The 16,536-nt window shown below is 37.6% G+C and overlaps 1 protein-coding gene across 1 annotated transcript in view; it reads left to right on the forward strand.

Annotated features, from left to right (window-relative positions):
- tmem104 (transmembrane protein 104) overlaps positions 1 to 14,237 on the forward strand; it is a 51,116-nt gene extending 36,879 nt beyond the window's left edge. Inside the window, exon 10 of the mRNA XM_084094686.1 lies at positions 10,312 to 14,237. Coding sequence (XP_083950812.1) covers positions 10,312 to 11,075 — 764 coding nt within the window. The 3' untranslated portion in view covers positions 11,076 to 14,237. The remainder of the gene's footprint in view (positions 1 to 10,311) is intronic.
- The last annotated feature ends 2,299 nt before the right edge of the window (positions 14,238 to 16,536 follow it).

Raw genomic sequence — 16,536 nt, forward strand, 5'->3', positions numbered from 1 at the left:
AAAGGGACATGGTTAGGCTTGCTGCAGTAGTTGGTTACATTACAGTTCATCAGATTTCACTTATAACGTGAAGATAATATGGAGAAATGACTGGAAGGACGATGCCGGATGATTTGGTGCACAACAGATCCTGAGCATCATTGACAAAAAAAATTATCTTTTAAAATATTGGTCAGTACCGCCGCTCCCTATACACGGAGTACATGTGATTGCAAATTCGGAAACTATTTCAATTCCCCGCATATTGATAGCAGCTCTCTGATGCCCACAAATTATATACACTATAACAACCCAACTATATAATTGCGAGAGAATGCAATAGCATTGAAATATATTTTTTCTTCCCATCTCTTTTTTATCTCCCATCACTGTGTCCCTTTAGGGTCTCCGTTGAATGCTTAATTTCCTTTCCGTATTCAGCTACAGGCACATCCCTAATATCTAATATACCGTAAAGCATGTTTAGTTTGTAGTATATTTCTGCACAGACGTTATAATGACCAACATTTGTTGTGAATATAAAATGCTTTTTTTTATTTTGTAAGCAGTCTTGAACTAGTAGTTCCAAGAATTATTTATTACACAGCTCCAAGGAATACTTGATTCTGATTGGTCAGTCACTGCATTCTGTGGATAGATATTTTTGTATAATGATGCTAAACTGTATATTTCACTCGCAACTTATTTCCTACATATTTGTGCTAGTTTCATGTCTCTCGTATCACTCCACGGCCTCTTTCTTTCCACCGAATACAATAATTTGATCTCAAATCAATATCCCATGTCCATTTAATTTATTTGATAATAACAGGGAGAATGTACTGCCAAGCAGTCATTATCCCAAATAAACCCCTTCAGAGTGATACAAGATGCTTTCAGGCCCTGGCCATCCTCATAGGGTTTCTTTTGTAATGTGACAGTACTTTTATTCATTATATGCTGTGCTTACTAACCGATTAATCGTATATAGCGCTATTATTTTACACCGAAACCAAAGCTGTCAAAATTCTTCCACATTTTTCCCTTCCGTTGATGAATATCGGCATATCTGTACATTAGCGCAACCATCCTTCGCTGTTCATTTGAACCAGACAAACTTCTCATGCTGATTCTAAAGATTTGTCAATGGGTTGGTCAATAGGTTGACCAGTCGCCTATCAAATCTTTTGCTTTTTCCATTCACCCTTTCCAGTCTTGTGCTTTTTCCTATGATCTTCTCTGCTCTCAGTCATTACTCACAGCAGACAGCAGGACAAGCAGGCACGTCCCTTGTGTGCCTTTTCACCCATAATGCACAGGAGGAGAGACCGTGCCTGCTCCTGTGTCAAATGAGATGTGGTAAGTAGGATTCGGTTCAGTTGGCGCCAAGGGAACCACTTTGTGTTTTAGACTCAATGCCATCTACTGCCAGCGCCGTCACTCTGCTGAACCTTGCCTACCAGAAAGCAGAGCTCAATTATTAGCTCAATGAGCATAACAGCATCATACTTGACTTAATACTGCTTGTTGTGTGTCGTTACTCATCTAGGCACATATATAAAACCTCAGAAGTCTCAGAACCCGTAGCCCTTCACAACCACTTGTATGAAATGCATGAAGTGACTTGTTTATCAGGAACACAGATATGGCATCTTGTCTTTGTATGCAAAGCTGCGCATTTTTGTATGCATTATTTAAAGGTGGTTTTAATGCAGGGGTAATTTAAATGGGAAGGATCACCTCCTCTCAGCACTGAAGTAGAGAACATTTATCAGCTTTTGACATGGAGAGCGAAATGAGTCAGTGAGGTTGCCGCTTTAATTCATATTTAGTGTGAGCGTTGAGGAACGGACAAAGAGCGTGTGATTACTCACTGGAGATTTATGACTTCATGTTGCATTGCACAACGTTTCTTGGAGACTGCATTACTGTTAATGGTGCTAGAGCAAGGTGCTCAAGACTCAGAATCTGTGTTGTTCAGGTTGAAGACATCATTGCGTCATTACATATTTTCGTATAGCTCAAACAGAAGATCATGGTGCTAACAGTTTCGTTGGTTCGTTTCCCAGGGAATTCATAAAAAATAAATCACTTAAATGCAAGTCGCTTTGGATAAAAGCATCTGCCAAATGCATAAATTTGAATAATGTAAGGATGTGTGTGTGTGTGTATAAAGGTGATAGATGCAAAGAATTAAGTGTAGATGTGCCAACTATGATCTTCATCGAAATGCTGTAATTGCTAGTGTGGTAAAAACGTACAGTGCAGATGGACTGATTCGAGACATGCACAGTACAATTGCTTTTCTATACTCTATAAGACATCAGAGGGCAGCACTGAGTCGTGACATTTTTTGTTGGTATATTTGCTTGGAAGGATAAAAGAAGAAAAGTAATGGATGCGCCATTACATGCAACAAACAAGAACCAAAACAAAAAGTAAGGAAAATGATATACTGCTTTGGTTACTGTTCTTGGAAGGAACAGCATATTGCTTTGTTACGCTCTTTCCGCACTCTTCTTCGACTCCTGCACAATACATCACAACTGTGTATTGCCACCTAATGGAATCTTCTGTCTCAACATTTACCTTGAGCATTCGCTGTTATACGCGAATCACGGACCGTGTGCGCGGACATTCCCTCCTGATGAGGGAAATGATGTCCCGCGGAAGTATACTTTTGGCTTAATTGAGCGTGTCAAAGCCGAAGTTTAACAAAATACTTACTTGCTGTCAGGATGAGCTTTTCGAGAAAAGAAAATACTCTGAATTTATAGCATTTACAGATGTGAATATAATTATCAAATGTAACTATTGTGCAATGTGCCAAATTTATTTTATTTTTTGTTGCAGTTTTCGCTACTGGAAAGTGTTTCTCTGTGCACAGACTAATTGATAATGAAATTTGTTGTCAGTTTTTTTTTTTTTTTTTTTATATTTTATTGATTAGTTGCAGCCCTACTTCAAATAGACAACATCGCCACAAAAAAAAAAGCTGCAGTACAATTGAAATGTTAAGGGTTTTTCCCTTATTAACAGGCGTCCGTTGAAAATCAGACTTTATAGTGTTTTTATAGGTCAGATACTGTAAAAGGTGTTGGGTCTGAAACGGCATCAGTGTGGGATATTCTGCAGCAGTGTAGTCTCAAGGTGAAATATAGCCGTGCCTTAATGAATACCCCAGGAAATGGTTCAGCTCATAGAGCCTGAAAATTGCTCTCAAGGAAAATGTGTTGGTGTCTCTCATTTAGCAGGGCCTACAATATGGACAAGCTACAAACTACCGTACACCGCTTTCCTCAACAGACCATAAAACCACTCGCTCATTTGCTTGAAAATTTCAGAGGATCATCAATTGGTCTAAAATGGCTTTGGCTATCCATATTGTGGATGCTCTCTACTGGGTTATCTTGTCTAAATTGTGGCAAGATAGATGTCTTAAATTTTACACTCCCTTAAGCCTGCTATGTATTGATGTCCACATTTGCCTCCTTAATGAGTTTCTGTTATAACTTTAATTACTTAAAAAATTAGGTGCAGAATAAAGTTTAGGGGATTAGGGAGATTTACGTATGCTGTGTATTCACCCTCTGTTACATGAGCATATTCAATAATTAACAGAACTATATCACATAGACAGTCCAAAAAATCAATTCATGATGATTCCAAGTGACTGTTTTGGCAGCACAGAAGGGACTGTTTCTCTGCGCTGTAGTATTGGGGTTAAAGATCTGGGCTGGGTACTGAACCAGTAGGCTGATCCATGAACTATAACCACTGCACCCTTGAGCAAGACCTTATTGATCAGTTGACTGGTTTTTCCCCTTAAAGGAGATGATACACAGGGCAACTTTTTGAGCAATGTTGCTGGGCAATCTTGCCGAGCGATTGTTGCTTGGGCACTTTCCCATTGAAAATGGGCAATACATTTCTATCTGGATAATTTAGATCGGTCGTGGGCCCTGTGTCTCATCTGGTTGCCCGTTGACGTCAACATTGCCCAAAAAGTTGCCCTGTGTATCATCACCTTTAAAGTATGTTTACCCTGAAACGGCATTCCTGTAAAACACAAAAACTCCTTAACCTGTGGGAGGCTGTATACATATTCGATATAGTGTGAGACATTCATTTTTATTTATAACTGATATTTATTTATAACTAATATTTTTATATTTAAAAATTTCTTCAATTCATTAATTTATATATTTAAAAAAAATAATTTAGTATTTTTTCAAATAAATTTTGGCCATGATTTTAAATATATAAATCTTCTTGCATATATAGAGATTGCTTGGGGTCAGTATGAAGTCTTATGCTTACCAAGGTTGCTTTTATTGATCAAAAATACAGTAAAAAGTAATATTATGTTAATTTTATTTTAAATGTGATTTATTTCTTTGATGGCAAAGCTGAATTTTCAGCATCTTTACTCCAGTCTGAGCCTCACATGATTCTTCAGAAATCATTCAAATATGCTGATTTGATACTCAACAGACATTTACTAATATTTTAAATGTTTAAAACAGTTGTGCTGCTTATATATTTTATATTTATTTGTAGAAAATGTGATAATTTTTTCATTCTTTTATGAATGGAAAGTTTAAAAGAAAAGCATTTATTTGAGAAAACCTTTTTTCACTGTATATTTATCTAACACACACACACACACACACACACACACACACACACACACACACACACATATATGTATATATCCCTGAAATTTGATAGGAATGTTCAAGGACAAGCAAGAGTGTTGATTCAGTAACCTGTCCTACTTGGCAAAATCATAATTACTGTAAGTTGCTTTGAATAGCTAAATAACAACGTTTATGGATGATGATTGATTGATAATTTCACAGATGGGATGTTTTTGACGTCTACTTAATGTTCTCGGCAGTCATCGTTCTCCATTCATACTTTATGGTCACAGTTGGTCATGTGACCGATCAACATCCCATGGGTGCTTTGTTAATGAAGAGTGTCCTTCAAAACTCAACACATCGTCTCTATAGGAAAGCTTTAGCAATCAGTGTCGTTTTGATTGTAATGCCAGGACATGTTTGACTTTGCTGCATGAATTTATCCCCCCATCCCCCCCCCCCGCCCCCCCATATACCTGTGTGGTATCTTTCAACCGGGCTCTGTTGGCACCGGTGTCAGATACATATCATGATGAATAAGACTTGAAGACACAGATACCAGTGGCATTTTCAATGGCCATCAGCATGTACACTGAGGGAATTTATAGCATGTGATGAATCGCTGGGCCGGGATGCAATCACATCTCATCCCTAAACAACAAAAGGCCTCTGTGCTGAAGGTTAAGCTCCTATAGAATGACTTGAGTTGTGTCGTGAGATGTCAGGAGTATTTGGATTAAGTGTGCCCTTGATTATTTTTCTTCTTTTTTTTCTCCTCCTATTCTTTCAGTGCAGTTGTTATGAAAAGGAGTAATGCATCTTGAATCTCACTCCATCCCATCCATGCATGTACCCTCTCTGGTTGGTTCATCGGCTACATTAACTGTCTCTGGCGTTTCCTCTAATGATTTCCAGGTCCATCATTGTATATGTCTGCTTTTGTCCTCTAGTTGAGCTATTGTGTATCTGTTTTGCTATATTAAGCATATTGCACATGAAGGTTGCCTGTTATTGCAGTTGTTGCGCCTTTGGCTTTGTGTTCTATATTTTTTTTTTTCTGTCCTTTCTTAGCTGACATGTCTGCCATGGTACAGTACTTCTACAGCATGCAGATGTGAATTCCTGGCATTATATTCTATAATACAAAAATAAATAATCAGTAAATGATTGAATAAAATAAAAATATATATTTAATAAATAAATAAACACTACTGATATAAAGTCAGTGAGATTTTTATTTAATTATTTCCTTTTAATACTTTTAGGGTATTTTTTTAAATAAAATTTTATTAAATTGATCGAAAGTGACAATAAATACATCCATGTCAGACAGTGGTTTTACATCATTGAGGCTACGTCTACATTAATCCGGATAAATTTGACAACGCTCCACCAGTGTGGATGAGAAGCTTTTGAAAAATGAATGAAAACACTAAATTCACCTTATGTGTAAATCCTTACAAAAGCTCACTGAGATGATACAGACGGAAAAATAAATAATAGCTATCGCACAATTCGTCTGACAGGATCATTTTATTTAGCAAAATATCTCATTCACTGATGCGTCCAGGTCGCACTCACTCCCCATACGTTTGGTCTAAAACGCAACTGCTCTCATGTATTGCCGCAGGACAGCAAATGTGAGTACATTTTCTGTCATCTTTGCAGGACTGTGATATGAAAAGTGTGCAAACTAAGTAACACATTTTTGCAAAATGTGAAAGTGAATAGCACATAACAGGCACAATACCGGTATATAAATGAATATCTATTGGTACAATATGCGTCACATGACAGTTTTCACAGTCCACACTACAACGCGAAAACGGCGTTTTTAAATGTATCCACTTTGGAGGCTACAACAGAGAGAAAAAGATGCGTTTTCAAACGAAAACGTATTAGTGTGGACAAGGCCTCAGTCTGTCTGCCATTTTTTTGTTTAGACCAATGCAAAAATTGACTCATCCCTTTTCTTAAAAAGGGGTTAAAGGCTTAAATGTTTTACAAAACTTTATTTGAATAAAGTGTCATGTTAGTAGATGCATGTTATGCAAACAAAAAGTACATAGTGCTGCTAATATATTTGTTGTTTGTTGGTTTTTAATATAATACTTGGTGAAATGATTTCAGTGTATGTATCAGTACCTTTTGAACATTTCCAGCACATTTTGACAATACCTTGATGAAAATATAAAAAAATTGTGATAATTTTGGTCACTTTATTCATAAAATGAAATTTTCGTATTGTTTCATCATATTGTATTGTGTTGTATTGTATTTTTTAGTAATTTATATTTAATTTAGCATAGGACTGCTGTGGTATGGTCACATGACATGTTGTTCTGCGTCATCCCTAGATTTGGTGTAAAAATGAGACCCGACTTTCGCTGTGTTTGTCACTGCTTTTCTCCTCTTTATTATCTGTTTTGGTTTTCATTTGTAGTTTTACTGCATCTCATTGCGAGAGGAAGCAGCATGCAGTATGTCTTGAGACCATTGCGTGGTTTATTCTTTGTAGCTAGTAAATTATTTATTCCCCCTTACATGCAACCTGCCCTTGATCAATAGACTTAGTGTGACATATCCACTCTGCCCCTTGTTTGCTGCCAGAATGTTGTACTCCTACTCCTGATGAATGCATCTGTTTTAAACACTGAATGAGCATGTGTGTGGACACCTTTAATGTTAATGGAGACCTTTGGGCCAGAACTGCTCTTGGGAGCACCTCCGATTAATTGCACGTCAGCTGGACTCTCACATGTGCGGAAGGACCCAATCCATTTTCCCCTTTGAATCAGATCAGCATTTCACATTACCACATGTACTCCTTAACCTGGCGCTGTGATGCATTAGAAAAGAGGATGAAGACTGGTACAGATAGTATTTTATTGAGGAGGGAAGGAAACAGCTCTACAACAAGAATATCTGCTTCTTTTGGGACTTTGGGACTTCTTTAACAGTTACCCATTTGTTGTGGATTAGAAGTTTAACCAGTAGAGCAGGGGTGTCCAATCCTGTCCTGCAGAGTTCAGCTCCAACTCCAATTAAACACACCGGAACCAGCTAATCAAGATCTTGCTTGGCATACTAGAAACTTCCAGGTAGGTGTGTGGAGGCTAAAAGTTGGAGATAAACTCTGCAGGACATTGACCCTCCTGGACCGAGTTTGGACACCCCTGTAGTATAGTATAGCATAAGAGTATAACAGGGCTGCCAACTCTCACGCATTCAGCGTGAGACTCAATTGACACAATTGACACTTTTCACACACTCTCAAGCCACACATCCATTTTCTCACGCAGAGAAAAATTGCGGAGCAAAGAGGACACTGACACCGACCGCCTAAACAGAGCAGGTTACTTTTGATATGAAAAAAATGATCAGCTCTCAGGTTCTGTCCATTTTATTACGAAATTCAGACTATAAATACTGTTTTGGCGCTTGTAAATGTGACGTGACCGATCGCTGTATCGCATCTGTTCAAGTAAACCGATCATCTGTTACTTTTTATTTAAAGATACAGTACAACTTACTGAAAGGTATATATGCCTCATACATAATAGTGATCAATCAGTGTTTTTCAGCCACGGAAAGAGGTCAGTAAAACAGCAGGAGAACAATTATGGCACAGAACGTTACATTTACCTCAGGAAAGCCATTTAATGACCAACTCGTTAGTTGACTTAGCTATAGAGAGGAGTATTTTGCTAAATATGTGCACTATATTACATATTTATTATATTTTTACTTATTAAATAGTTTAAAATACTTGTTAAATAGAGAGTTTTACTTTACTCATTAAATAATTGTTATTATAATGAAAACCGCATTATATTTAATTTAATTTGTTATTTTTAACTTTAATAATTCCAGCTGATAGGGCTCTCTGTATGTTTACAGAATTATGTGAGAGATATTTTTTCTTGAGAAAAATTAACATGTAGGCTATCTTCTGTAGCCTACCTAATATTTATCCAAACAGTCAATATTGAATCAAGATTGAAATCAAATCCCAAGAATTGAATTGAAATTGTGAAAATTGTACTAAGCAATAATACAAACAGTGGCCTACCAGTCATTGTACCATGTAAACATTGTAACATGTTGTCACTAAATTTAATACAATTCTGTTTAGTTACCAAATGTTTTAAATATGAATATTTTCATTCGCTTCAGAAGGCCTTTATTAACCCCCCAGAGCTGTGTGGAGCACTTTTATGATAGATAGATGCACTTTTATGGACTTCAAAACAGAAACAGCAATTCACTGCCATTATAAATCTTGGAAGAGCCAGGACATTTTTTAATATAACTCTGATTGTATTCGTCTGAAAGAAGAATGTCATATACACCTAGGATGACTTGAGGGTGAGTGGGCTAATTTTCATTTTTGGGTGAACTATCCCTTTCAGCTCTTTTGCTAGATGTTGGAGATAACAAATGGTGGAGTCTTTTGAGGTTTTTACCACCCAGATTCTCGCTCTACCATGCGTCACCTTGGGGAGTTATTGGTCCGTTCCAACCAGCTCAGCATTTTCCAGAAGCCCATTAGATACTTAACAATCCCATCTTGTTCAGCATTGATTGCAACATTGATCAGATTAGAAATACAGGAAGACAAGCATTTTTCTCTATAAATTCAAAATTATAGAAATAATAAAGAGCTTGAATAAGACGAAAAGATTAGAATTAAGAGACATAATAATAAGTGTGGCTGTTTTTGTGTGCAAACCAATTAGTCAAACCTAACCCAGAGTTCAGGGTTAATAATGTATGCCCATTGGCGCATGTGTGTGCGTGAATACAGTGCTAGCTTGCACCATGGTGGAAACTTGTACAATTGGTTTAAGATGGTATGTTTAAACTGTATACAAATACATCTTTTAAGACTGGTTTCTTTGTTTGGACAATGCACTTAAATTCCTCTAATGTTTACATTGGTTGTTATAGTAAAGTATGTGTAATCATGGTTCCAGAAGTCTCTTTTCTGTTTCACTGTTCTAAAGTGACCCAAAGTCAACTTTTTATACCAATGCATTACTATTAATGTTGCATGGCTAAATAAACTTTTAAAGTCAGATTTTTACAGCTGATTGGCCCATGGTTGGTTAACACGGGATTCATTAAAGATGTGTGTCATGCCAGTGTTTACAGACTCAAGTTGTTGCGTCATTGGCTTCCAATGTAGACCCTGTTTATGAGCAGCAAGCTGTCAGTGTGGACAGACCAGAACTGGAGATTTGGCCTCTGCTCCACGTCCATCATGGCAACTCATAAAGCAGGAAACACAAGAAACAGAGACTTTACTTTTTCCCACATCCATATCTAGTTGATGGGAAACAAGCTTTGTACAGTTCATGCTGAAACGGATCTACAAAAATCCAATTTAACTGGATTTCAAGCCACAATGGACTTGGATTGATTTAGTAAAAATCTAATTTCATGCTTCTTTTTTTGCGCTATTGAGGCTACAAAAAAACTAAATGGATTTGAGGCTGATGTGCCTAAAAATCGGCTTTAGGCGGCCAGTGTTAACAAATAATCATCTCAACTTGGCACACTTGTGTGTATGAGATAAATGTACAGCACTAGATCTACATTGTTTATAAATTTGTCATAATGTTATATCATTTTATATAATAAAATGAGTTTTAATTCCTTTTTTTCTTTGTTTCTCTTTGTCTTTCAGCATTCACCATGATGATCATCCTGGCTTTGATTCGCATTGGCAAGGGGCACGGCGAGGGCCGCCCATCTGTGGCTCAGGTCTCGGGCGTGCCCAACCTCTTCGGGGTCTGTGTCTACTCATTCATGTGCCAGCACTCACTGCCCTCCCTCGTGACGCCCATCTCCAACAAGCAGCGCATGAGCGCCCTGGTCATGGCCGACTACATCCTCATCCTGTGCTTCTACGCCCTGCTGTCCCTCACAGCCATATTCTGCTTCGACAGCTCTCTCCTGCGTGACATGTACACTTTAAACTTCACAGATAACTGTGACGTTTTGGGCATTCCAGTGTTGCGCTACTTCCTGGGCCTCTTTCCCGTCTTCACCATTAGCACCAACTTTCCCATAATAGCAGTCACACTACGCAACAACTGGAAAACTCTCTTCCATCGGGATGGCGGCACGTACCCTTGGGTGGTGGACCGTATCGTCTTCCCACTCATTACTCTAGTGCCGCCCATTATCGTGGCCTTCTGTACTCACGATCTGGAGTCGCTTGTGGGTATTACTGGAGCATATGCCGGAACGGGCATTCAGTATATGATCCCGGCCTTTCTGGTGTATTTCAGTCGGCGCCATCTAGAGCCCGTGTTTGGAAGGGATGCTGTGAATAAGCACCGGTCACCTTTCCATCATGCTTTCTGGGTTTGGTTTGTGATATTGTGGGCAACGTTCTGTTTAATGTTTGTAACGGCTAATATTGTCCTTACAGAAACCAAGAACTGAGTATAAAAGCAGATTTGTTTTGTCAAGCTGCGTTTTTGTTTTTTGTCTAATGTTATAAGAATGGCATTAGCTGAAATTTAATTCAGTGTCTAAAAGGGACCAAAAGAGGTTTTGGCATTACTTCAGTAGGACTAACGTGAGACTTTTCTCTCACAAATCCACAGTTTTAATACATTCAAAACGCTACTTCAGTTGTTTAAGTTAAGGTGTTCTTGGTCAGGTGAATCTCATGAAAACATGCCTGGGTCATGTTTCACCCCAAAAGCAAAAATAAAGAAATAAATAAATAAACAATACAAATATATTTTTTGCCTAAGAAAAAGTCTTTGATTATGTAATGTTATTTACATGACAATCAAGCACATTTACACCAAATTCTGTTCTGAATGATTCTCATTACTGAAAAAATACAGTAAAACTACTAAACTACTATAATACAGTGATTCATTTATGATTTAATTAAAAATAACACCATCTATAAAGGCAAAAAGATGTACTGCAATCTAAAAAATGCTGGGTTGTTTCAACCCATGTTTGGGTCAAATATGGACAATGGTGAAAAACATTTTTAATGTGGTGTTTTTAATATGAATTTTCACATAGCTTGTCTTAAAGCATAAGTCAACACCATTGCTGAGTATTTTTTTCCTTAAAACTGCAGTGAACCAAAGACTCAAAATCGCGGTTTGAAGTTGCTGATGTTTCTGACGTCACAAACTACCTTGTAACCAATCACGTCAATGAGTGGATCTCTGAGCTGGTGCGAGTGAGTGGAGGCGGGTCTAATTTGCATATTCATAGAACCGCTTGTACTAAATGAGGCAAGGGTGCAGAGTTACATTCAAGTTATTTTAAGGCCTGGAGAAAAAAAAATCAAGGAAAAAACACTTAAATATGTAATTTTGGTGATCAAAGATGAGTTTAACTAATGGATGCAATTATCGACTACAGGGGGGCGTTACATTTTTAAACCCAACAGTTGGGTTTGTCCATATTTGACCCAAACATGGGTTGAACCAGCCCAGCATTTTTTAGAGTGAACATTGATGTATAAATGTTTCACAATTTAAATATGTAAAATGTAAATAATATTCCCAGTTTATATTATATAATTTTCTGAATTGTTCCCAATGAATTTTATATTATATTATATTATAACTTGAGGGGAAGGTGTGGTTTAACTGTCGTCTTAAATCGCAGTGTTCTTAAGAAATAGCCTTTCATTTTTTTTAAACAAAATATAAGCCCTTATTTAAATCTTTTTGATATTGGGGTTGAATGTGGCATTGTTCTTGACAGATTTCATCACCCTCTGATTTGGTTGATCTTAAGAAGCAACAACGAGCTGGTGTTTCTTTGTTCTTTTGGACTCGCCAAAAACATTATTCATAATATTCATCAAGTCAAAGCCAAACAGACTGACAGTAAACTGCGCTGACTGATGGTGACACGCGCGCAACGGTTGAGCCCAGACCTGCAGTTCAATCTCAGTTCATCAGCGGATTGATCGAGGCATTGAAAGCTTCAACATGTTCTCCATGTACTGACGTCTTACCCGGAGCTCACGGGTTCTCTAACGGGCCCTTAGGGGAGACAGGAAGGGAAGATAAACCTGATATTAAAAGGACACATCCTTCTCATGATCTACAGAGACAAATATTTATCATTATCACTATGGAGCACCTCATCATGCTTGAGAGATCACACTCACGCAGTTATTAATGATAATGTCACTTTAGTTCTGACGACGTTGTCTTGAATTTGGCTTGAATTGAAATCCAAATGTACGGCAGCTGATTCCCACCCTGCTTTGCCTTTTGCACATTTTGGTCTTTTTTTGTACCAAAATAGTTCACCCAATTATTTTAATTCATTGAATCACCAATAGACATGTCATTCCAAAACTGTTTGACTGACTGACTTCTGCAAAACACAAAATAAATTATATTAAAGAATGTTTCAGCTTTTTTTGCTCATCAGTGGCGTTCAAAACAACATTGGACCCCATTGACTTTCATTATAAGAGAAAATATTTACTTATTTTATCTTTTGTGCGCAGACAAAAGGTCATTCAGGTTTGTAATTCCATGAGGGTCAGCAAATGATGACCGGTTTTTCATTTAATCTAAACTGTTCCTTTTATGTCTTTAATGATTTCCTATGTGTGTGTATTTTTGCTCCACCCATCTCATGTCTGCCTCAGGTTTTCTCAGGCAATATGAATGTGACTCATTAGTTTGACACTTTGTGTTGTTTGTCAATGGTAGACTGGTTTGATCATCTGTGACGTGTTTGATACTGTAAACTGATCGCTGCTCTCTGCTCTCTGTGAGAGCGCTGTCTGCTGATCTAAGAGAACCGTTTCAGATCATGCGCTTGACTTCACACTGTTTCTGCGGTTGACTCAAAGGGAAATATGTCTATAAGAGCTTGTTTGTGGGAAGAACGGACGTCTCTTATTCAGTTCTTCCTCTGATGTTCTCCACAAGCATTCTGTTAAGGACATGCATTAGCATTCATGTCACCCTAAAGCACAAAAGCAAGTCATTTCACATGGGTGAAATGTTATATTACCAAATACTCATGTAATCTGTCCATTTTTTTTTTTTTTTTTATGAAACAAATGTGCCTTCTTTCCAGGGATCTTCCTTCTTTCACCTAAATAACTATTTCTCTCTCTCTTTCTCTCTCAGATGTCTTTTTCTTGATTGTATTTTCTGTGCCGCCTGTCGCTTGCATGTAAGTTACTTCATATACTTGACAATCACGTCCACTGATGTCTCGTTAAAATAAAAATGGAAATGCCCTTTTTGATCTTTAAGATTGACATTTTGTTTCATTTAATCTTTTTTTATATATATTCTACTGTTTGTCATTGTCACAAAATTCATAAAAAAGTATTTTTAATAAACTCAGAAATTCTCAATGTATGTAAAGGATTGTTTGGCATAAAAACAAAATCTTTCACATTTGCCTTTTAATATTGCATTGCTTCAAAATGGTAATGACAGCTAATTATGTCAAATAATTTGTTGCATTTTATTTTTTAAGGACAATGCATAATGATTGAAAATGAAACTTGAGTCATTAGTTTTGTTTGTTTTTTACATTTTGACATACTTTGTGGACACTTGAAATGAAATCTTTATAATTGTACTAATTAAAAAAAAAAGTATGGTATATTATTTTTGGTATATTTTTTAAACTGGTTTTGAAACAACAGATCTATAGACTGTAAACATAAATCATTCTAGAGGACAACAGTGAACATTTACTCAAGAACATTTTCATTTCACAATTTTGAATCCAAGTAAACGGCTCTAGCTCTTTATTGTGACCATAAACCTCTGAATTTGAATCCCAGCATGCCTGTGACATCCTGTCCTTTCATGTCTGTACTGGGCTGTGGTGGTGTTTAATTAAAACGTTCCTCTTAATTCAGTCTTGTTTTACCTTAATTTGCTTTAATGTATTCTACATTCTCTGAGCCGCTTGAAAAGGCAGCGCATGTTGCTGGTTTGATTGGATGAAATGTGGCATTTTTATGGGTTTAGTCGCTTTCTGTAGTATATATGCTCTGAGTAATGATGCTGGAGAGGCCAATTACTACTTCTTCATAAACCTTGTCTTACTATACATGCATTTTTATTTATTTAAAATGAACTTCTTATTTGCATCTATTTAAAATAAGTCTCATATTTGCTCATTAAAAATGACATGAAGGTCTTGACCAGAATTCCAGATGCTACTTTTTAACGGTCCATCCATCAATCTCGTAGAAGGGCGTCTTCCGTCGGGTCAGTGGTGTACGTACACTTGCATTCATTTATGTCCTACCTTTATGCCAAGCTCTATTGATTATGAAGGAGGATATTGATCCACTCAAACTATAGACATAATCGAGTTCAGCACGGGACGTGAACGTGGAGTATAGCCAATCTGTGTTTTACAACCAAAGTACAGGGAAGAATTTGCATACACACTTAAAAAATCAATAAGTAAAATGTACTCAAGTTTTTGCACGCATATTTTTTAAGTAAATTTAAATACATAGGGAATTAAGTAAACTCTACTTGACTAAGTTAAGTAAATTAACAAAGAAAATAAGTCATTTTAACTTGGCCAGTAAAAGATTGAGTAATATCTATTTAGTTGAAGTTTCCTTTGCAATACATTTCACTCAAACAATAGATCACATATAATTTTTTAAGTATTCACTTTAATTAGAAACATCTAAGTAAATAACACAATAGATATTGTGTGAGACTCCATATCTACATAATAGAAGTTGCATTTCACCTGAACACAGAGACCTCAATACTTGGTACACAATACACAATGACGGTAACATTTGATGGATCGTTTTTGTGTATGAATGTGTCATTTTGAGTAGAAAATGAACTCCAAATGTCACAAAATGGCAAGTTACTAATCCTAACAACACAAGCAATGATAAAACAGTGTAAATACAGCTGGAAAACAGTGAACAATCAACCTAATTAATTATTCAAGGCCCAGTGCATTATGGTAACACCAGTATCAGAATCAGTATCAGAAATGTATGACTATAGACCTGTCGCTCTCACATCTGTGGTCATGAAGTCGTTTGAAAGACTGGTGTTGGCCTATCTGAAGGACATCACTGGACCCCTGCTGGATCCCTTTCAGTTTGCTTACAGAGCAAACAGGTCTGTGGATGATGCAGTCAACATGGGACTGCACTATATCCTGCAACATCTTGACAGACCTGGGACTTATGCACGGATCTTATTCGTGGACTTCAGTTCGGCCTTCAATACCATCATTCCTGATCTTCTCACAGCCAAACTGACTCAGCTCTCCATGCCATCCTCCATCTGTCAGTGGATCTCCAGCTTCCTGACGGACCGGCAGCAGCTAGTGAGACTGGGGAAACTCACATCCAGGACCCTCACCATCAGCACTGGCGCCCCCCAAGGGTGCGTTCTCTCCCCTCTGCTCTTCTCCCTGTACACTAATGACTGCACTTCTAAAGACCCCTCTGTTAAGCTCCTGAAATTTGCAGACGACACCACTGTCATCGGTCTCATCCAAAATGGTGACGAGTCTGCTTACAGACTGGGGGTTGAACAGCTGGCTGTCTGGTGCAGCTATAACAACCTTGAGCTGAACACGCTCAAAACAGTGGAGATGATCGTGGACTTCAGGAGAAAATCCCCAGCACTCGCCCCTCTCACCATCATGAACAGCACTGTGGAAGCAGTGGAGTCATTCAGGTTCCTGGGCTCTACCATCTCTCAGGACCTGAAGTGGGCAAAGCACATTGACTCCATTGTGAAAAAGGCCCAGCAGAGACTGTACTTCCTTCGCCAGCTGAAGAAGTTCAATCTGCCACAGGAGCTGCTGATCCAGTTCTACTCAGCCGTCATTGAGTCTGTTTTAAGCACTTCCATCACTGTCTGGTTTGGTTCAGCTTCCAAAT

This window comes from Abramis brama (genome assembly GCF_963993115.1).
Source record: "Abramis brama genome assembly, chromosome: 1".
Lineage (NCBI taxonomy): Eukaryota > Metazoa > Chordata > Actinopteri > Cypriniformes > Leuciscidae > Abramis > Abramis brama.